Raw genomic sequence first — 23,402 nt, 5'->3', positions numbered from 1 at the left:
AAGCTCATCAAGAGATGGCCTGAGACCAGATTAAAAGAGTGCAGGCCCTGCACACACCCTAATCTTATCGGCAAACTCACCCCTGAACTATTGCTGTAAAACTCCTCACCAAATCCTCCCAGGTTGGGACACACAGTTTTCAAAGGCAGGAGCCCACTGTGTCCCCCTTTGCCTGGCAAAGCAATAGAGCTACTCTTTCCTACTTCACCCAAAACTCTGTCTCTGAGATTCAATTGGGCACCAGGGCACAGAGGCCGAGTTTTTGGCATCAATATTACTATTTTTTCTTCACTTTTAGGAAAAGTGAATATATTACTTTAGAGGGTACTTGCCATAACATACAGTAAGAAATATATATTTGGTCTTTTTCCCTGGCTCCCCACACAAAGCTTCTAAAGTCCTTGGAATTTCATAAGTGATAGAGGTGAGAGGATTATCTTCTGTTATTCATAACAAGCCTCTTTGCACAAGGTTCCCCATAAATCTATTTTCCTTTATATTTCACTTCTACTTAACACAAGCTGGATATAAAAATGTTGTTGGAGACACCAACAAAAGTTGCAGGGTGCAAAATTAATACACAGAAATCCCTTGCATATCTATACACTAATAATGAAAGATCAGAGAGGAGAATTAAGGAAACAATCCCTTTTACCATCACATCAAAAAGAATAAAGTACCTAGGTATAAAATTACCTAAGAAGGCAAAAGACTTGTACTCAGAAAACTATAAAACACTGATGAAATAAATCAAAGATGACACAAACAGATGTAAAGATATACCATGTTCTTGGATTGGAAGAATCAACATCATCAAAATGACTATACTACCCAAGGCAATCTATAGATTCAATGCCATCCCTATCAAATTATCAATGACACTTTTCACAGAACTAGAACAAAATATTTTAAATTTGTATGGAAACACAAAAGACCCCAGATAGCCAAAGCCATCCTGAGAAAGAAAAAGAGAGCTAGAAGAATCAAGCTCCCTGACCTCAGACTATACTACAAAGCTACAGCCATCTAAACAGTATGGTACTGGCACAAAAACAGAAACATAGATCAATGGAACCAGATAGAAAGCCCAGAAATAAACCCATGCACCTATGGTCAAGTAATCTACAACAAAGGAGGCAAGAATATACAATGGAGAAAAAACAGTCTCTTCACTAAGTGGTGCTGGGAAAACTGTGAAGCTGCATGTAAAAGAATGAAGTTAGGACATTCTCTAACATCATAATACACAAAAATAAACTCAAAATGGATAAAAGACTTAAATTTAAGACTGAATACTTAAAACTCTTTGAGGAAAACATAGGCAGAACACACTGTTACATAAATCACAGCAATATCTATTCAGATCTACCTCCTAGAGTAATGAAAATAAACCCAGAAATAAACAAATGGGACATAATTAAACCTAAAAGCTTTTTCACAGCAAAGGAAACCATAAACAAAATGAAAAGACAACCCACAGAATGGGAGAAAATATTTGCAAATGAAGCATCCAACAAGGGATTAATCTCTAAAATATAAAAACAGATCATGCAACTCAATATCAAAAAAACAACCCAATCCAAAAATGGGCAGAAGACCTAAATAGACACTTCTCCAAAGAAAACATACACATGGCCAAAAAAGCACATGAAAAGATGCTCAACGTCACTAATTATTAGAGAAATGCAAATCAAAACTACAGTGAGGTATCACCTCACACTGGTCAGAATGGCCATCATCAAAAAGTCTACGAACAATAAATGCTGGAGAGGGTGTGGAGAAAAGGGAACCCTCCTACACTGTTGGTGGAAATGCAAATTGGTACAACCACTATGGAGAAAAGTATGGAGTTTCCTTAAAAAACCAAAAGTAGAACTGCTATATGATCCAGCAATCCCACTCCTGAGCATATATCCAGAGAAAACCATAATTCGAAAAGATACATGCACCCCAATGTTCACTGCAGCACTATTAACAATAGCCAGAACACAGAAGCAACCTAAATGTCCATCAACAGATGAGTGAATAAAGAAGATGTGGTACATATATACAATGGAATATTACTCAGCCATAAAAGGAACGAAATAACACCATTTGCAGCAACATTGGTGGACCCAGAGACTGTCATACTTTATGAAGTAAGTCAGACAGAGAAAGACAAATAATATATGATATCACTTATATGTGGAATCTAAAAAAAAGACACAAATGGACTTATTTACAAAACAGAAATAGAGTCACATATGTAGAAAACAATCTTATGGTTCTGGGGGGAAAGGTGGGGGAAGGATAAATTGGGAGATTGGAATTGACATATACACGCTACTATATATGAAATAGATAACTAGTAAGGACCTACTGTATAGCACAGGGAACTCTACTCAATACGCTGTAATGGCCTATATGGGAAAAGAATCTAAAAAAGAGTGGATATATGTATATGTATAAATGATTCACTTTGCTGTACACTTGAAACACAACATTGTAAATCAACTATACTCCAATAAAAACTTTACAAAAAGAATAACAGAATAAATAAAAATACACAAAACAAAATATACTATGAAGGCTCCCACTGACCTAAGATGAAACAATCTGAATATCAAAAAGAATAATGCCTTCAATGGATTAAAAAATCTTTAAATATATCAACAGAAGTTCTGAGTTTCTAACACTAACAAAAGCCACCAACTCATTGATCACCTTTGAAGGATGCTAGGTCACCAAATGAAAATTGGTAAAGAGGTGTAATCAAGATTTTTCTTGCCTTTCCTGTACAAACTGTATTTCAGGATAACCAAATAGTTATCCATATTCTTCTTCATAGAATTCCAGATAAAAAGTGCACAAAAAATGCTAAAATCAGAAAATTGCTGTGTTGCAACCCCAAATGAAATAATGAATTTTGATAACAATAACCAATGGATGCTAAAACCAGTAAATGAAACATTGATTGGGAATTTAATAATAGAGGGATTAGGCTGAAACCACCTGAAGTTCCTAATTAATCTTAATATTATTTAAAGTGGGATAAACCAGAAAAAAAAAGAACATGCACCCCAATGTTCACTGCAGCCTATGTACAATAGCCAAGACATGGAAGCAACCTAAATGTCCATCAACGGAGGAATGGACAAAGAAGATGTGGTACATAAATACAGTGGAATATTACTCGGCCATAAAAAAGAATGAAGTAATGCCATTTGCAGCAACACGGATGGACCTAGAGATTATCATATTAAGTAAAGTAAGTCAGACAGAGAAAGACAAATATCATATTACTTATATGTGGAATGTAAAAAAATCATACTAATGAACTTATTTACATAACAGAAACAGAATCACAGACTTCAAAAACAAACTTATGGTTACCAAAGGGAAAAGGTGGGGGGTGATAAATTAGGAGTTTGAGATTAACATTTACACAGTACTATATATAAAACAGATAATCAACAAGGACCTAGTGTTATAGCACAAGGAACTCTACTCAATATTATGTAATAACCTATATGGGAAAAGAATCTGAAAAAAATGGATATATGCATATGTATAACTGAATCACTTTGCTGTACACCTGAAACTAACACAACATTGTAAATCAACTATATTCCAATATAAAATAAAATTTTTTTAAAAACTTAAGTTTCTGTCAATTTACGTCACAGTTATAAGATGTTATATGTAAGTCTCCTAGTAACCACAAAGCAAAAACCTACAAAAAACACATAAAAGATAAACAGACAGGGGGCTTCCCTGGTGGCGCAGTGGTTGAGAGTCCGCCTGCCGATGCAGGGGACACGGGTTCGTGCCCCGGTCCGGGAGGATCCCACATGCTGCGGAGCAGCTAGGCCCGTGAGCTATGGCCGCTGAGCCTGCGTATCCGGAGCCTGTGCTCCGCAATGGGAGAGGCCACAACAGTGAGAGGCCAGCGTACCGCAAAAAAAAAAAAAAAAAGATAGACAGGAATATAAGTATATTTATACCACTAAAGAATGTCATCAAAACAAAAAGGAAGAGAGTAGGAGAAGAATAAAGGAAGCGGGTGGAACTACAAAAACAGCCAGTAAACAATGAACAAAAAAGCAATATGTATATACCTGTCAACAGTTATTTTACCTGTAAATGCACTAAATTCTCCAAACAAAAGACACAGAGTAGCTGGATGAATAAAAAACCAAGACCCATCTATATACTGCCTACAAAAGACGCACTTTAGATTTAAAGACACACACAGACTGAACACAAAAGGATTGAAAAAGATATTCCATGCAAATGGAGACCGGAAGAAAGCTGGAGTAGCTACACTTACATCAGGCAAAATAGGCTTTAAGACAAGACTGTCAGAAGAGACAAAGATGGGTATTATATAACGATGAAGAGGTCAGTCCAACAAGAGGATGTAACATTTGTAAATATTCACACACCCAACATAGGAGCACCTAAATATAGAAAGCAAATATTAAGAGACCTAATGGGAGAAACAGACAGACATACAGTAATTGTTCTGTTCAGATTTTCTATTCCATCATGATTCAGTCTTGGTAGGTGGTATGTTTCTAGGAATTTATCCATTTCTTCTAGGTTGTGGAATTTGTTGGAATATATTTGTTAAAAGTATTTTCCTATGATTCTTTGTATTTCTGTGGTATCAGGTGTAATATCTCCTGTTTCATTTTTTTAATTTTATTTGAGTTCTCTCTCTTTTTTTCTTGGTAAGTATAGCTAAAGGCTTGTCAACATTATTTATCTTTTTAAAGAACCAGCTCTGAATAGATTTATAACTGATAAGGAGATTGAATCAGTAATCAAAAACCTCCCAGCAAACAAAAATCAGATCCAGACGGCTTCATTAATGAATTCTGCCAAATATTTAAGGAAGAATTAATACCAATTCTTCTCAAACTCTTCCAAAATATATAAGAGGAGGGAGCTTTTCCAAGCTCAATTCACAAGGCCAGTATTATCCTGATACCAACACCAGAAAAGTACACCACAAGAAAAGAAAATTATAGGCCAATATCCCTGATGAATATAGATATAATGTCCTCAAAAAAATATCAGTAAACAAAATTCAACAATACACTACAAGGACCATACGCTAAGATCAAGTGGGATTTATTCCAGCAATGCAAGGATGGGTTAACATCTGTAAATCAGTCAATGTGATACACCACATTACAAAAAGAAGGATAAAAATCATATGATCATCTCAACAGATGTAGGAATATCTTTTGACTATATTCAACATCCTTTCATGGTTAAAACCCTCAACAAACTGGGTACAGAGGGAATCTATCTCTACATCATGAGGGCCATATATGACAAGCCCACAGCTAATATCATACTCAGTGGTGAAAAGCTGGAAGCTTTTCCTCTAAGATCGGGAACAAGATAAAATGCCCATTCTCACCACTTTTATTCAACATAGTATTGGAAGTCCTAGCCAGCCACTTAAGCAAGAAAAATAAATAAAAGGCATCCAACTGGAAAGGAAGAACTAAAACTGTCACTATTTGCAGATGACATGATATTGAAAACCCTAATGACTCCATCAAAAACTGTCAGAACTGCTAATAACTGTAAGAACTAACAAATTCAGTAAATTTGCAGGATACAAAATCAATATACAAAAAGCTGTTCTATTTCTTTATACTCACAATGAACTATCAGAGAAAAATTAAGAAAACAATCCCTAGGAATAAATTTAAACAAGGAGGTGAAAGACCTGTGTATTGAAAACTAAAAGACATTAATGAAAGAAACTGAAGAAGACAAAAATAAATGGAAAGATATTTCATGCTCATTGATTGAAAGAACCAATATTGTTAAAATGTCTATACAACCCAAAGCAAACTACAGATTCAATGCAATCCTTATTAAAATTCCAATGGCATTTTTCAAAAGAAAACACAAATTCAAATAACCCTAAAATCTGATGGAACCACAAAGTACCCCAAATAGTCAAAGCAATGTGAGAAAGAAGAAAAGTTGGAGGCATCACGTACGCCCTGATTTCAAACTATATTACAAAGCTAATATTTAAAACAGTATAGTACTGGCATAAAATAGGCGCATACATCAATGGAACAGAATAGAGCCCAGATATAAAAACAAGCTTATATGGTCAATTAATTTACAACAAAGGAGGCAAGAATATACAATAGGGAAAGGACAGTCTCTTCATTAAATGGTGTTGGGAAAACTGGACAGCCACAAGCAAAAGAATGAAACTGGACTACTATCTTATACCATATACAAAAATTCACTCAAAATGTATTAAAGGCTTGAACATAAGATCTGAAACCCTAAAATTCCCAGAAGAAAACAGAGGCAGTAAGCTCCTTGACCTAGATCTTGGGGATGATTTTTTGAATCTGACATCAAAAGCAAAAGCAACAATAGTAAAAATGAATAAGTTGGACTACATCATACTAAACATCTTCTGCACAGCAAAGGAGACCATAAACAAAATAAAAAAGCAACCTACTGAATGGGAGAAACTATTTGCAAATCATATATCTGATAATGGGCCAATATCCAAATGTATTTTAAAAACTCATATAATGCAATAACAAAAAAACAAACAATTCAATTTAAAAGTGGGCAGAAGATCTAAATGGACATTTTTCCAAAGAAGACATACAGGTCTAACTTGTTTTATTGTACTTTGCTTTACTGTTCTTTGCAGATATTGTGTTTTTCTACTAATTGAGTGTTTGTGGCAACCCTCTGTCAACCAAGTCTATTGGTGCCATTTCCAACAGCATTTGGTCATTTTGTGTCTCTGTGTCACATTTTGGTAATTCTCCTAATATTTCAAACCCTCCTCCAGCAAAAAAGACTATGACCCACTGAAAACTCAGATGATGGTTAGCATTTTTTAGCAATGAAGTATTTTTTAATTAAGGTAGGTACATTCATTTTTTAGACATAATGCTATTGCACACTTAACAAACTACGATATAGTGTAAATATAATTTTTATGTGCCCTGGGAAACCAATAAAATCACGTGACTCACTTTATAGCAATATTCGCTTTATTGTGGTGGTCTGGAAAAAAACTCCGCAGAATCTCCTAGATATGCCTGTACAGATGGCTAACAGATATGTGAAAAGATGCTCAACATCATTAATCATGAGGGAACTACAAATCAAAACCACACTGAGATATCATCTCATACCTTTTAGAATGGCTGTTGTCAAAAAGACAAGAAGTAACAAATCTTGGTGAGAATGCAGAGAAAAGAGAACCCTTGTGCACTATCGGTGGGAATGTAAATGGGTGCATCCACTTTGTAAAACAACGTGGAGGTTCCTCAAAAAGATAAAAATAGAACTACCATATGATCCAGCAATTTCTGGGTATTTATCCAAAGAAAATGAAAACACTAACGTGAAAAGATATATGCACCCCAATGTTCACTGCAGCATTATTTACAGTAGTCAAGATATGGAAATAACCTAGGTGTCCATTGATGGATGATAGGATAAAGAAATTGTGATACATATATACATATACACAATGGATATTATTCAGCCATAAAAAATAATGACATCTTGCCATTTGTGACAACATGGATGGGCCTCACAGACATTATGATAAATGAAATAAGTCAGAGAGAGAAAAACAAATACCATATGATGCCTTTCATATGTGGAATCTAAACAAACAAAGAAACAAAGAAAAAAGCTCAGAAACACAGAGAACAGATTGGTAGTGGCCAGAGGTGATAAAAGAAATGGGTGAAGGGAGTCAAAAGGTAAAAAGAAAAAAGAATAATAAAAAAAAAAGGCCCCATCAGCTTTTCACCCAATGGTCTTAGTAGTCATTAATGATCATTGCCTTGATCTACGGAAAAAAAAAGAACTCAATGAAGGAGTAGCATAAAATATGATATAAATCAATAGTGTAAAATAGAAGGATTCAAATACTGGCCTTGACAAGTTCACTAGTAAACTAAATAAGAGCAACTGGAACAACAAAGTAATTGGGACAACTTCCAGATGAGTGATATATAAAAATTTAAATATTACATACAAATTATTAAGTATAAATTATTAATTGAATTATTAAGTATAAATTGTCAACACCTAAAAAGCACAGTGGTAACAATTAAGCTGTAGCAAGGTCAAATAAGAAGAAATTCTATCATATCAACCTTATTTACTTTTTTTAATGAGGTATCTGAGGATGGACTGAAGTCATATTGTAACTATAGTAATCCTGATTTTAACAAAGGAATAATCTTGTAATTGAAACAGATACATCCCCTTTTACTCAACACTCTCAGGCTAGGGGTCAGGCAGGTTTCAGATTTGCAGATCTCCAAGTTTCCTTCTACCTCTAAGATTGTGATTCCAGGTGAGAACTAAATGACTTCCAGAAAAGTGTAATGTCATATAAAAATATAAATGAATTATTGATAGTTAACTACCTCTATATTATCAATAACTCTATATTACCTATAAAACTTTGGACAAACACACCTAGTAAAACTTTGTCAATGAATAGTAAAAATGAATATTTTCTCCTTATCAAATATTTCTTTAAAATTTTTAATAAATTATAAAGCTGACTTTTAAGTGTTCTATTTGATTTTCTCATGAAAGGTGAAAATGTTAATGAGATATGAATGAGTAAAGCAGTGGAAAGAGGGGGAACAGGGTGAGAGTCTTAGAAGAAAATGAAAGTAAAACATAAAGAACTGGATAATTTTAAACTGCTTACATTAAACATTTATCCTCACAAAAAATTACCTTCTCTTCTCTCTGCCATAAATGTATTCAATTCTTGTATTGTTGCTTTATCAACAGACATATGTACCTTAAGTTTATCCAATTCTTCTTGAAGATTCATCCTATGAAAATTAACACAATAAACAAGTATTTTAATTGTGTAAGTTAAGGAATAATATAGCAAACATATAAAAGCGGCAAAAATATTTTAAAAATACATGAATTAGACAGTAGTAAAATAAAAGCTAGAGTATATTAATATTAACAAATCCTAACAATTAAAATTGAATTTTAATGAGCATCTGGAAGGTAAAATGTTTCGACTAATTTTTAACTTTGTCTAAATAAACATGCTAAATAGGTAAAACATAAACTGTATAATTAAAAAAATCATCTATCGAGTTACCAGATCATTTTCTAACAGATACGCTATGTAAAATAATAAAATTGTTAATACATATCACTGCAAGCCAAGAGAGTAAATCTCTAGATGCCAAGTAAAGACAAAAAACCCTCACTAGTAAAATGGAATTGAGCTACCATGACAAGAGACCTGGATCAAATACTGCCCATGGAGACTTCAGACCTTGAGACCCGAGTGGAGATGAAAGTTTATATGCAAGGCCCTTCAGGGCTGAGAGACAAAACTGGACTAACTGCAGAAAGCTGGGAGACAAAATTTTGCTGAATGAATACCTGAATATCTGGGCTCATCTGGTTGAAGTTCCATTAAAAAGAGGCTTCTTGCCCTAGTCTGAGAGCAAGACAGAGTCAACCACGTGAGATTAGGATCCTAAGTCTATATTACTGGTTTCAAAATTGAGCCATTATACATTTGCAGAGAACTGAAGAAATGACAGCAATGTAAAAACTGGTTTATGCCCATGTACACTGGAGAGTTCAGGCAGACACAATCATCCACTGAAGAGAGGTGTCTACAACTGAGAGAATGGACAGGAGGAAAACCACCACAGAAAATAATTCTCAAGGAAGTCAGGTTTGCAGAGAAGAATAAATATGAATACGCTCAAAGCCATGAATGACAGTCTAAATATCACCCCATTCAAAGTGGGAGAATGTACAGCAAGGAAAAAAAATAATAGAATAATTCAAAATGAGTTCTTACAAAATTAGAGTTTTTAAAATGGTGATAAAAAGGAAAAAGAGGTGATAAACATATATTAAAAAGAACAGAGGTTTATGATACAAGAGAAGACAAATAAGAAAAAGAACCAAATACTATATCTAGAAATGCTAATAAATAAAACAACTAAAGGTAGTAATAGCAACATAATAATTGAAATTTAAAACTCAGTGGATGGGTTAAATAGCACACAGACAAAGCTAATGAAAATTTGTAAAATTAAAGACAACACAAAGAAACAAACAGAAAGAAATAGTAACTATATATAAAGTGTGTTGGAATGAGAAGGCCAGAAAGCATCTAGTAGAAATAATTCAAAGAGAGAATTAAGAAAATGGGGAGAAAACAATATTAAGAAAATGGGGAGAATTAAGAAAATGGGGAGAAAACATACAATGACTGAAAGTTGAGAACCGATGAAAAAGATTAATTAACAGATTAAGAGAGTATCAAAAATTGAAAACAGAATTAATAAAACTATATTCACACTAGAAACATACTGAAACTTCTGAAGGACACCATACTGAAGGACACCAAAGAAAAGGAGACAACTCTAAAATCAAAAGATTGAGAAAAAAATCAACTAACAAAGAACTCAGGAATGGCAGTAGACTTCTGATATCACAAGAAAAGTCAGATGGAAAATAAGTAATGTTTTACACATTCCATGGTTTACTATTCATAGATCCTAGACGAAAGCACTATTAAAGAATAGATTTTTAGGAAGAAAACAAACTCAAAAGCAATGTATGAAACAAAATAGGGAATGATGATGAAAGACGTGTAAATGTGTACATGGAAGTAAGCAAATATTTATTAAGCAAAGCAATCATAATACCTAAGTGAAGGTAGAACTAAAATTCTGAACAACAAAATGATGTTAGGTGAAGGAAAGGATCAGAGTTAAAGCATTTTAAGATCTTTGTATTGTTAAAGGAGAACAGAGGTAGACTGACAAACTTCAGACGGTCAATAAATGATCCATGTTAAAATTTCAAGAAAAAACATTTAAAGAATGGAAAACACATCAAAAATTTACAAACCAGAAGAGGACAAAAAAAGAAATTAAAAATGTAATCACAATGAAAAATAAAATATACACTAAGAAAAAAAAATATTAAGGATAAATATGGTCATTACATAATAGTCAAATAAATGATTTACCAGGAAGATATAACAGTTCTAAACTTTTATGTACTCAACAAAATAATAAATACAATTCTTATAATAATTCAAATAAAAAGGTACATAAAGTAAAAAAACAAAACAAGTAGTTTACTTCTTGAAAAAATTGATGTTTACAGTTTGATACATATAGTTATATTCTTGTTCAAATAAACATAAATACACACATATAAAGAGTTTATAAATTGGGATCTTATACATTTGCAACTTAGGTTACAGATTGATGGGAAGGGTACACATACATGCACACATACATACCCATCTACAAAGTGATTAAGTCTAAATTAGGGTTTTGCTTTGTTTTGCTAAGAACATAGAACATAATGTAGCAAGATGGCCCCACGAAGAAAAAGCAGATGTAGCTCATCTCAACTTAGTTTTCCTTGGCTCTCAGATCACTAATCCAGTGGAACACAGGGCTACAGTTGTTAGAAACGTTACTTCATGCTTCTTTAGAGGTATTCCATGCTTACAGTTTGGCTTTTTTTAGGAAGAATTCACACAGTCCCTACATTTACTATGATGCATTTGTAAACATTAGGGACCACCTTGTTCTTGAGTCAACCCAGGCACCAACAAACCACATCTTGATGGGTGTTGGGAAAGTGGCTGACTTCCAAAGAGTCAGTGCTCAAGCACCCCCATACAGGGTGGACACTGGCTGCTTACTGACTCTCATTCATTACCCATTTATTATGGCGTTTCTGATACTCTGTTTGGTATGGGAACCACAATTCAAAATCTACTTCTTACTGGACAAATTATATGAGATGACTGTATTCAGAAGCTGGTCAATAGGCTACAAAGAGCCGTGATCCCTGAGAGAAAGGAAACCAACAAAGAGCCCTAAGGATAGTTCAGATTTCGGCCAGGAGGCACTTGCCAGATCATGATGTAGGGAGAGGGGGTCTTCACTGAGTTGAAGAAAAAGAGACTGGAGTTTGGGAAAGCTGAAATGTTTGGAATTTGTAAAGCACTGTACTCAGAGAGAAGGAAGCTACAAAAAGAAGGAACTGCAGAAATCTGCATAAGAACTCATTTGAGTCTGTGGCTGAATATTTTGTTGAAACTCACTAAGGCAAGCAGAGAACAACCAGAGCTATAAACAGAACTATTCCCAGAGCTCTTATGGACTGGGAGACATTTGAACTCTCACCAGCTAGAAAGAAGAATCTTGTTGACCACCAGGGCTACTCAACAAAGAACCCAAAAGGATCATTCTAATGAATAGGGATAAAAAAGGCTCTGGTAAAGGATATGCCAAAGATGATGGTACTAGGATGTGGGGCTTTGGGGAGGTGCTTAGGTCATGAGAGTGGGGCCCTCATGAATGGGATTAGTACTGAAAGCCCAGAGAGTTCCCTCACCCCTCTATAGTGTGAGGATAAGACAAGAAGTCTGCAACCTGGAGGAAGACCCTCACCAGCCCATGCTGGCATCCTGGTCTCAGACTTCCAGCCTCCAGAACTGTGAGAAATTAATTTCTGTTGTTTATAAGCTACTCAGTCTGTGTTATTTTGTTATAGTAGACCAAATGGACTAAGACATATGACCTCAAAAAATAAATACCATATGTATATGATCTCATATGTATGAAAAACATTTAAGGTATCAACATCAAAAATTAATCTCTGGAGTTAGAAAATAAAACTCAAAAATATACTTGCCATTTACTTCAGTGAAATGTCTATCAATAAATACAAAATGATATTTTTTCTTAACTAACAATCTTGTTAACTGTTCAGCAAAATACAATGAAAATACAACAAAAATATTACTATAGTCTACCAAAAGGTAGAAACAACCCAAATATCTATCAACAGATGAATCGATAAACAAAACATGGTATATACATACAGAGTAATATTACTCAGCCTTAAAAAGAAAAGAAATTCTGACACAAGCTACAACATGGAAAACCTTAAAGATATTATCACAAATGAAATAAACCAGACACAAAAAGAAAAATGACTCCACTAATCTGAGATACTTAGAATAGGCAAATTCATAGAGACAGAAAAAAGAAAGAGGTGCTGAGGGAAGGGGGAATGGGGAGTTATTATTTAATTGGTACAGAGTTACAATTTGAGAAGATAAAAAAAGTTCTGAAGATGGATGGCAGTGATGGCAGTACAACAATGTGAGTGTATTTAATGGCACTGAACTTTATACCTAAAAATGGTTACAATGGTAAATTTTTACGTTTTGTATATTTTACTGCAATAAAAATATATTATATCTTCCATGATTTAGGTTGATTATACAGAAAACAAAAGTACAAACCATTTCTATATTTTAGCCAGATGGAAGGGAAGGAAAGAGAAAGAAGAGGAAAAAATGGAAAGAACCCACTGTACAGCATGTTAAATGTACTAATAAATGCCACTGAATTGTATGCTTTAAAATAAAACTAATATGTAATTTGTACATTGTTAATGGTTATCCAAAAATACATTTGTTTTCAAAATATGTTATGATTAGCAGACATTTTTTGGCTAGGAATTTTATTTCCAAATCATGTTAGAGAAATGCAGTTCCTAAAATCTTCATTTCTACATACAGAAAAAAAAATATTCTTGCTTAGGAAGACAGGGAGTTGCTTTGCAGAAGAAAAAAATAGCCAAAATTTCCTACCATGATACTTTGATTTTAACTCCTCAAGAAATTATTATTGAATTTTATAAAATATTCTGTGAAATTACAACCTACATATATTTAATATTAAACCTAAGAGAGACAAAAGTACTCCATCCTGCGTTATGCCATTGATCTACAGCTTGTTTAGTTTTCATCATTAAAAACAATGATCAAAAGATCACTGAAATAAAGACTTTAGTTATTATTTAGAGGGTAAAATTCCCTATATCTATAAAACAAGTTTTTAATCACAAATTCTAAACTCCTTTATAATTGACCCCCAACTCTAAATACCTTCATCGACAAGTTCACTACTCAGCATCAACTAGGAAAAATATCAGTAATTCTTTGCAAATATTTTGCATTTCCATACAGAAGTTAGAAATATTTGTGATGTGGAATCATTAAGATTTGGTATGGACTGTTATAAGGAGGTCAGATAGAAGAGTAAATCAATTATAATCCCCTAGGTTTCTGGTTTGAGCAAATGGACAAATCATAATGCCATTTTCCCTGTTTTATGCCAATACTATTCCCTTATTAAAAGTTCTTATCATAATTTGCTTGTTTTCCCTGCTAAGCTGTGAGATCCTGACAAAAAGGGTGGCATATTATTTCTCTTTGTGTACCGGTGTCTAGCAGAGTGCCTAGCTGCAGCATTTTATACAGACTACAGATTAGTATTAAAAGACCAAAACTACCCCACCTACAGCAAGCTCCTGATTTATTTAGCCAAGGATACAGAAAACATACAGTGAATGTCTGCACACCTTCCCTTGACTTCTAGGGTTCCTATCATAGACAAGCTGGATTTGCTGTATAATAAAAGCTTAATACCCTGTGGCACGTGAGCCCCTTTTATAGTTTTATATCACTACTCAGAAATAATGTACACAAATACTTATATACTAATGTTTTTATTTAGCAGCATGTTAATATGACTTTGTTGGTTAATAAATCTAACTTGGTGTCAGTAAGGCAACATCCTCAACTAAGTGAAAAAGCTATGAGCCTACCGGCATTTCTGAAAGCTTTCCTTGCCTCTTTCTATCTAGCATACCAAAGAGTGGTTTCACCTCATCAGCACACGGCAGCTGCCCCTAGAATAAACCTCGTTAGAGTTTGAAATTAGTACTCTTCAGTACAACATTGCGTATTCAGTTCCTAGCTTAGTGCCTAGTTCTAAATTATATTGTTTAAATATTGAATGCATAAATAAATGAAGATATGAGTATTTGTTAGATAAATATCGAAGGAACCAGCCAATTTATTAGTTCATACGTTAATAAGTTCTTAGTCTTTTAAGATATCATTATGATATAATAAGTAGATGTATTTTATAAATCTAAATGAATTATTATAGGAACTATATTCCATGCAAATTTCTCAAGCCCTCAGATTTCCAAACTACAGTCCCAACAAATAACTCTGACCATACTCAGTGGTAAAAACACCTGTAATATAGGTCAGTGGTAGTGTCATTTTAAATTATATTTTAAAACCTGATTTGGAGTTGCCACACAATTTTTTTTATTAGGATTTTGAAAAGTTAACTCAACTTTTACGAATGGATTGGATTTACAGTTGCCACAGAATTTTTTATCAGGGTCTTGAAAAATTAACTCAATTTTTAAGATTGGTCTTAGAAGTACTATTCAAATTTGTCTTAAAAGTAGTTTTAGTAGACATCTTCTTTTAATGTTTTCTAGCCTTATATTTTAAAGATAACTATTACTGTATAAATAGGGATAAATCTTACTCCTTAAACATCAGGACTGAGTATTATTAAACTAGATCCTGCTGTATGCCACAAAAATAAGAGTGCCTGGTCTATAGAAAAAACAGCTGAAACTTCTTGTTGCTGACAGGGGGTAGACGTATTTATCCCTATTCTTTCCATTAATTAAATATAAAAACCCTGAACACAATACAGGAGGTCCCTGACTTACAATGGTTTGACAATGACTTTTCAACTTCACAATGGTGCAAAAACAATATGCATTCAGTAAAAACTGTACTTAGAATTTTGATCTTTTCCTGGGCTAGTGATATGCTGTGCAATACTCCTGCATGATGCTCAGCACCTGCAGAGAGCCGCAGCTCCCAGCTAGCCATGAAATCATGAAAGCAAACAGCCATTTACAACTTACAACCATTCTCCACCCATACAACCATTTTGTTTTCCACTTGCAGTACACTAGTCAGTAAATTATATGAGATATTTAACCCTTTATTATAAAATAGGCTCTGTGTGAGATGATTTTGCTCAACTGTAGGCAGATGTAAGTGTTCTGACACATTCAAGGTAAGCTAGGCTAAGATATGATGTCAGGTAGGTTAGGTATATTAAATGTATTTTTAACTTATGATATTTTAAACTTATTATGGGTTTATTGGGACAGAACATCAGCAATAGCTGAGGAAGATCTGTACATAAAACAAATGCAAGAAGACTCTGAAAGGCAAAGAAAAGAAGAAGAATAGGATAGGGACCTTAGGAGTAGAGGAACAGCACAAGAAAAACAACTCACAGTGATAAGTTCCCTGGCTTTCTTCTTTGCTCATAAATATCTGAAACTAAGTACTGGAGAAACTCATGACCCAGAAACGCCAACAGACACAAACAAAATGTCTCAGGGAAAGTCTGCTCTCTCAAGCCAAAGAACCAGGAAAGGGACAGACAGACTAACAGGACAGAAATTTTATTGACAATAACCACCCCTACTCTAGCCATATACCACTAGAGGAAGAAAAACAAAAAAACAGCCTTGGGCTTCCCTGGTGGCGCAGTGGTTGAGAGTCCGCCTGCCGATGCAGGGGACACGGGTTTGTGCCCCTGTCCGGGAGGATCCCGCATGCCGTGGAGCGGCTGGGCCCGTGAGCCATGGCGGCTGGGCCTGTGCGTCCGGAGCCTGTGCTCCACAATGGGAGAGGCCACAACAGTGAGAGGCCCGCGTACCGAAAAAAAAAAAAAACAGCCTTGCTCTCTCTAACAATGAAGGCCAAGTGAGAAGCCTGGACTCCCATGCCCATCAAGTGGTGATGAGACACTCCTTCACACCCGCTTCAATGTAATGTCAGCAGAGGTCAAGTTAGGAGCTAAGACTCCCACCTCTTCCAGGCAGCAATAACGTGACCCTCTCCCTCAGGCATGATGTCATCAGAGATCTGCTAAGTAAAAGATTTAAATAAGATCCAGAGTCTCAAAGCATAATACTCCAATGTCCAAGAGACTACTGAAAATCACTTATCATACCAAGAACAAAGAAAATCTCAACTTGATTGAGAAACCATAACTAAGAAATGATACCACCAAGATAACACACAAGTCAGAATTACTTGATAAGGATTTTAGAGTAGCCATGATTAAAATGCTCCAATGAACGGTTATGAATGATCTTGAAAAAAACAGTCTCAGCAAATAAATAAGAGAAATAAAGAAGAATCAAGTGGGAATTTTAGAATTAAGAATCACAATAACCAAAAAACAAAACAAAACAAAATAACTTCATTGCATGGGCTAAATAGCAGAGGTGATAGACAAAAGAGGAAAGAATCAGCGAACTTGAAGATAGAATAATAAAAATTACCCAATTTGAACAACAGAGATAAAATAGTCTGAAAAATAAAATGAACAAAGCCGCAGGGACCTGTAGGACAATACTAAAAGATCTAACATTTATGTCAATTGAGTCTCAGAGTAGAAGAAATAGAATGTGGGGCTGAAAGAAGTAGTTGAAAAAATAATGACCAAAATTTCCCAAATTTGACAAAAGGCACATACCTAGAGATTCAAGGAACTTAGAGAATTCACAGAAGAGTAAACCCAAAGAAATTCATGCCAAGACATGTCAAAATGAAACTTTTAAAAAGTAAAGACACAGGAAAAATTCTTGAAAGCAGTTAGAGAGAATGATGTATTACTTTTAAGGGAGCAATGATTCAAATAACAGTGTATTTGTCATCAGAAACCACGGAGGCCAGAAAGAAGTGGTACATCCTTCAAGTGCCAAAGAAAAAAACTGCCAACCTAAAATTCTCTATCCAGTGAAAATATCCTTTACGAATGAAGGTGAAGTGAAAACATTTTAGATAAAGGAAAAGTTAGAGAATTTGTTGCCTACCTTAAAAGAAGGTCTAAAGAGAAGCTCTTCAAACAGAAAGAAAATGATAAAAGAAGAAAACTTGGGAAAAGAAAAATATATAATAGGCTACCCTTCCTTTGAAGTTTTAAAATAATATTTGACAGCTGAAGCAAAAATTGTAACATCAACTAATAGGTTTCTCTATGTATTTAGAGACAAAAGTTAAGACAACATATTATAAAGGGAGGAAGGTAAAAGCACACAGATAGAAGTAAGATTGCTACATTCCTGAAGTGGTAAAATGTTGACACCAATAAAGTATAATAAGTTATGTGTGTAAAATACTGAAAGCAAACACTAAAAAAAACCCAAAAAACAAAAACTTATTCAAAGAGATATAATCCAAAACCTTATAGATAAATAAAAATCAATTCTAAAAAAATGTTCAAGTAACACACAGGAAGGGAGGACAAGAGAAACAGAGGAAACAAACAGAAAATATAAATAATAACATAGTAGACTTAGCTGTAACATATCAATAATGCAAGGTATGTCAGCATGTAAAAATGTAAATTATTTCTATACACTAGCAATGTACAAGTAGAAACTAAAACTAAAGTTTATAATATCATTTGTAATAGCTCCAAAAATTAAATACTTTTGTACAAATCTAACAACAGTACTAGACATACAGAATCTGCATGCTAAAACTACAAAACACTGATAAAAGAAAATCTCAACAAATTAAGTATTCATAGAATAGAGGACTCAACATGGTTAATATGTCAATTCTCGCCAAATTAATCTATAGATTTAGCACAATTCCAGTCAAAATTCCCACAAGATTTTGGTAGTTATTGCTATTTTTAAACCTATTTTTATAGGTAAAACTTTTATGGAAAAGCAAAGCGATGAGAAAAGCTAAAACAATTTGAAAAACAATAAAGCTATTTGACTCACACTGAGTTCAAGACTTATTAGAGAGCTACAGAAATCAAGACAGTATGGGGTTCACAAAAGTTTAGGAATTCATATTAATGGAATAAAATAAAGAGTCTTGAAATAGACCGGCAGAAATATAGTCAGCTGATATTTGGCAGTTACAAAGGCAATTTATTGGAGAAGGAATAGTCTTCTCAAAACTGATGTTGATACAATTGGGCATATATCTTTGTAAAAAATGAACTTTAACCTATAACCCACACCTTATACAAAAATTAGCTAAAAAATGGATCATAGAGCTAAATATAAAACTCTTTAGAAGAAAACATAGGCTAAATACTTGTGACGTCAGGTCAGAAAAATAGTTATTAGGTATGACATCAAAGCCATAATCCATAAAAGAAAAAAATTGGTAAGTTGGACTTTATCAAAATTAAAATTTTGTCATGCAAAAGACATTGTTCAGGGAATGAAAAGGCAATCTACAGACTGGGAGTAAATATTTTCAAATCATATATTTGATTAAGTTCTTGCATACAGAATATATAAAGAACAAGTATTGTTTAATTAGTTTAATAACCAATCAATCTTTTAAAAATGAGCTAAAGAGTTGAAGAGACACTCGTAAAAGAAGATATAAAGACAGCAAATAAGCATGTGAAAAGATCATTACCATGAGCCATTAGGGAAATGCAAATTAATATTACAATAGAATACCAATACACACTTACGGGAATGGTCTTAAAAAAAATGGCAACACCAAGTGTTGACAAGAATGTGGAGCAACTGGCTCATATGAATTCCTGGTAGGAATAAGAATGGTATAGCCACTCTGGAAAACAGTTTGACAGTTTCTTACAGAGTTATACATACGTTGACCATACACACAGCAGTTCTACTCCTGGGTATCTACCTTAAAGAATTAAAAAGTTATGTTCACACAAAAATCTATGTATAGGACTTCCCTGGCAGTCCAGTGGTTAAGACTCCCTGCTTCCAACACAGGGGCCGCGGGTTCAATCCCTGGTCGGGGAACTAGGATCTCCTGGGACACGTGGCGCAGGGAAAAAAAAAAAAAAACTATGTATACCAAAAAACTATACATAGTTGCGAAAAACTAGAAAAGACCCAAAAATTCTTCAGGAGACAGACAGACAAACTGTGGTACATCTATACAATGGAATACCATCTAGCAGAAAAAGGAACGAACTGGACAAACCGACATGAATGAATCTCGAAGGCATTATGCCAAGTGAAAGAAGCCAGTCTCAAAAAGTTACAGCTTATATGATTCCATGCATATAACATTCTGAAAAAAGGCAAAGCTATAGGGAGGAAGAACAAATCAGTGGTTGCCAGGTTCTAGGGATGGTGGGAGGATGTGACTACAAGTGGGTAGGACAAGGACATTTTTTGAGATGATGGAACTAGTTTGTATCCTGATTGTGGTAATAGTTACTTGAATCTATTGTGCATGTTATAGATATATGTAATATATCTATAACACTATACGTGCTACAACTCAAAAAACTGTATGCTAAAATGTACTATATATAAATAAAAAAAAATTCTGTCATCAGTAAACAAACTTCAATGAATAAAAAGACATGTTTCCTTTCTTACTGTTTCATCATGATATTTCTAGTTTAATTTTTAACATTATATTTCATTAGAACGTTCCCAAGAAAACTCCCTGAGAGTAGGAAGTTTGTCTGATGTTCTCATTTCATTCACCTAGCAGAATGCCTGTCACACAGCAGTAACTCAAACACATTTCTTAACTGAATAAATGTTTCACAAAATAATCCACCCCCCAAAACATTATTATATGACTTAAAGTTTATATCAATTATTTAGCACTCTTCAAGGTTATCACCTCAAACTTCACTATTATTTAATAAATTAAAACTGATATGAAAAATAAATATTTTTCAAATGGCTATCACATTAATAAATTTAAATGAATTTCAGGGGGAAAAAATCCACACTTTTAATGACTCTTAGCATCTAATTTACAGAGCTACTTGTAACATACGCATACTGCTGGGTGAACAGACCAGGGTTCTAACCGTTCCCGAACTTCCTTAAAAAGGCTTTATTATTTTTTCTTTAGTTCTATTTCATTAATGAGCAAAATAAACCTCAAATAAACACCACTTACAACTAACCTCTGCTTGAATTTTTTTTGAATAGATTAGATCTTGCAACTAGTTAATTAGGTTTCGCACCTATTTTGTCCAAAATTAACTTTTGTATTTGGAGACAAAAAGATCACTAAAGATTATCAGAGAAAGTACAAATACATGCTACACCACAGATAAACCCTATGAAAATATTATGTTAAGTGAAAGAAGCTAGTCACAAAGAACCACATATTATATGACTCCATTTATATGAAATGTCCAGAATAGGTAAATCTATACCCACAGAAAGCAGATTAGTGGTTAGCTAAGGGGTGGAGAGCAGTGGAAGAATTAATGGAGGTAACAGATAAACTGTGTGGGGCTTTTTTGGGGGAGTAGGTAATGAAATTGTTCTAAAATTTGTTGTGATGATGGGTGCACAACTCTTCGAATATTCTAAAAACCACTGACTTCTTCACTTTATATGGTGAATTACATGGCTTGTGAATTATATCTCAACAAAGTTATCTAAAATTATCAGGGAATATATTTGGGACAAATCTATAAAATCTACAAAAATTTTCAAGATAAGAAACTTCATTATCAGCATCAAACATTTAATACTAATAGAACGTAGTATACTTTGAGGTAATTGGAAGTATACATTTAAATGTATACTGATATGATCATTTCTTCAAAAGTTTAGCATTGCATGGAAAAGGTGGTAATCTAAAGCTACATGTGTTATTATATAGTATGCAAAATAAGATTCTAATTTACAGCTATGAAAATTCAATAATATTTAATCACATTATGCCACATGATACTAAATTCTAGTAATCTAAAAGATATCCAGCCTTCAAAAAAATTCCATGGTCTGAGTGTAAAAAATTTAACTCTAAATGAAGAAATAGTTAAGTAGCAAGAGGCTAATTGTGCTGGTCTAACTCCTTTCTGTTAAAAAAAAAAAAGTGTCCTTTCTTTGCCAAGCTGAATATAATACCTTGTGAATTATAAGATCAAGGAAGCAAGCTGTATGTTTTCTAAAATATGAGTATCCTTCATCAAGTTTTATACTTAGGGCAGCTAAAAGACCTATGTGGAGGGATCAGCATTAAGCCCAAAGGACAGGCAGTGCACAGCAATAAAGAAAGCAATTCCCTCGTGTCTTTTGCAGGTCACCGCCAAGGACCATGTTAGCAGATCCATACCAGACCTTTAACAGGCAGTTCTGCTGCTACCAGTAATTAGCTTGGACAGCTCTAGCTCCAAGAGTAGCAGCAAGCCTACACCATAATGAGCTCAGCTGGGATTAGCAGGACAGGGCAGGGAACCAAGAGAGCTCAGGCATTCTGCATTGCGTATGTATCTAGGAGATCAAACAAGGATGCCTGGCTAGGTTATCCCCTCTCCACCTCATTCCAAAAATGAAGCACGGCAGTGTCTAAAATACAGGCTAATGAAGAGCGACACCTCCAACAGATGAGAGCCACATTAATTAACACAATCCCTAGATCATATTATACAGTTTCAGCTAGAGCTAGCAAATGTGCAACTTGTTATTGCATTATACATATATATATTTTAAAAGCTAATCTTTTTTTCTCACTTTTACAGGCAAACCAGATTATTTCATTTTCCAAGTTTTATAAGGAATTTCTCTCGTGGCCTTTCAGACACAAAGAATTTCTCTCAAATGTTTATCTAAGTAGACATTGTTACAAAAAGAAACTCACTTTTGAATCATTAGCTCCTGGTTCTCCCTTTTGAAATAGGCCAGTTCATTCCATACAGCATCAGAATCTTCTTGTCGAAGTTTTTGGGGATCTGCTCTCTTTATTTTCCTGATTTCCATCCTATTTTTAAAATGAAATTGCTTTCTTACTTAACATGTTCAAAGTGTAATAAAAATTCATTTATACATTCCATAAAATTTAAAAATATCTATTGACCAAATTTCTAAATCAAGTTCACTATGCAATGAATTTCCTAAAACCTAAGTATGTAGAAATTAAAATCCTAGATCATGATTTCCTAAAAAGCTAAACTGCTGCTATGGAAAGCAAACTTTTAAGCAAACACATGATATTCTCAGGTCTATTTCTCTCATTCATTCTACTAGTAATAAAACATACATTGCAGAAATGTCACAGTTTCAAAAAAGGACTATAAGCAATCAACACATCTAGAATTTGCTGTCAACCAATCTGAATGTGGTTTATGTGCTCTACCTTAAAACAAGCAGTTATCAGTGAATATCAGAATATCAGATAGTTAGCAAGTAGTCTTCAAACTTCCAGTGACTACTAAAAAGTGAGGTAAGCAGAGGCTAAATCCAGGACAAATAGATTTATCATTGCTTTACTGAAAAGCAATATGAAACACTTTCTGTTCTTCAAAGGAAAAATCAGATGTGACAATTACCTATAAAACATGCCAAATGCCCTTTACGTTTTCATTTTCTGTACCTAAAACAAACTGTTCATTTTCTTTTGTAAAAGTGCAGTACTGGCTAATTTAGAAACTATTTCTCTGTAGAACAGACCAATG

At 34.0% G+C, this 23,402-nt stretch overlaps 1 protein-coding gene across 7 annotated transcripts in view; it reads right to left on the bottom strand.

Moving 5' to 3' along the window:
- The window catches only part of CNTLN (centlein), a 328,541-nt gene that overhangs the window by 115,302 nt on the left and 189,837 nt on the right, over nucleotides 1-23,402 (bottom strand). For all 7 annotated transcript variants that reach the window (XM_067744463.1, XM_067744465.1, XM_067744462.1 and 4 more), the window contains exons 12-13: nucleotides 22,589-22,708; nucleotides 8,758-8,858 (exon numbers count right to left, since the gene is read on the bottom strand). In XM_067744463.1, the coding sequence (XP_067600564.1) occupies nucleotides 8,758-8,858; nucleotides 22,589-22,708 (221 nt within the window). The remainder of the gene's footprint in view (nucleotides 1-8,757; nucleotides 8,859-22,588; nucleotides 22,709-23,402) is intronic.

Source organism: Pseudorca crassidens, chromosome 7 (genome assembly GCF_039906515.1).
Source record: "Pseudorca crassidens isolate mPseCra1 chromosome 7, mPseCra1.hap1, whole genome shotgun sequence".
NCBI lineage: Eukaryota > Metazoa > Chordata > Mammalia > Artiodactyla > Delphinidae > Pseudorca > Pseudorca crassidens.
The sequence above is the reverse complement of the archived record's forward strand: the minus strand, read 5'-3'. Positions and strand labels throughout refer to the sequence as shown.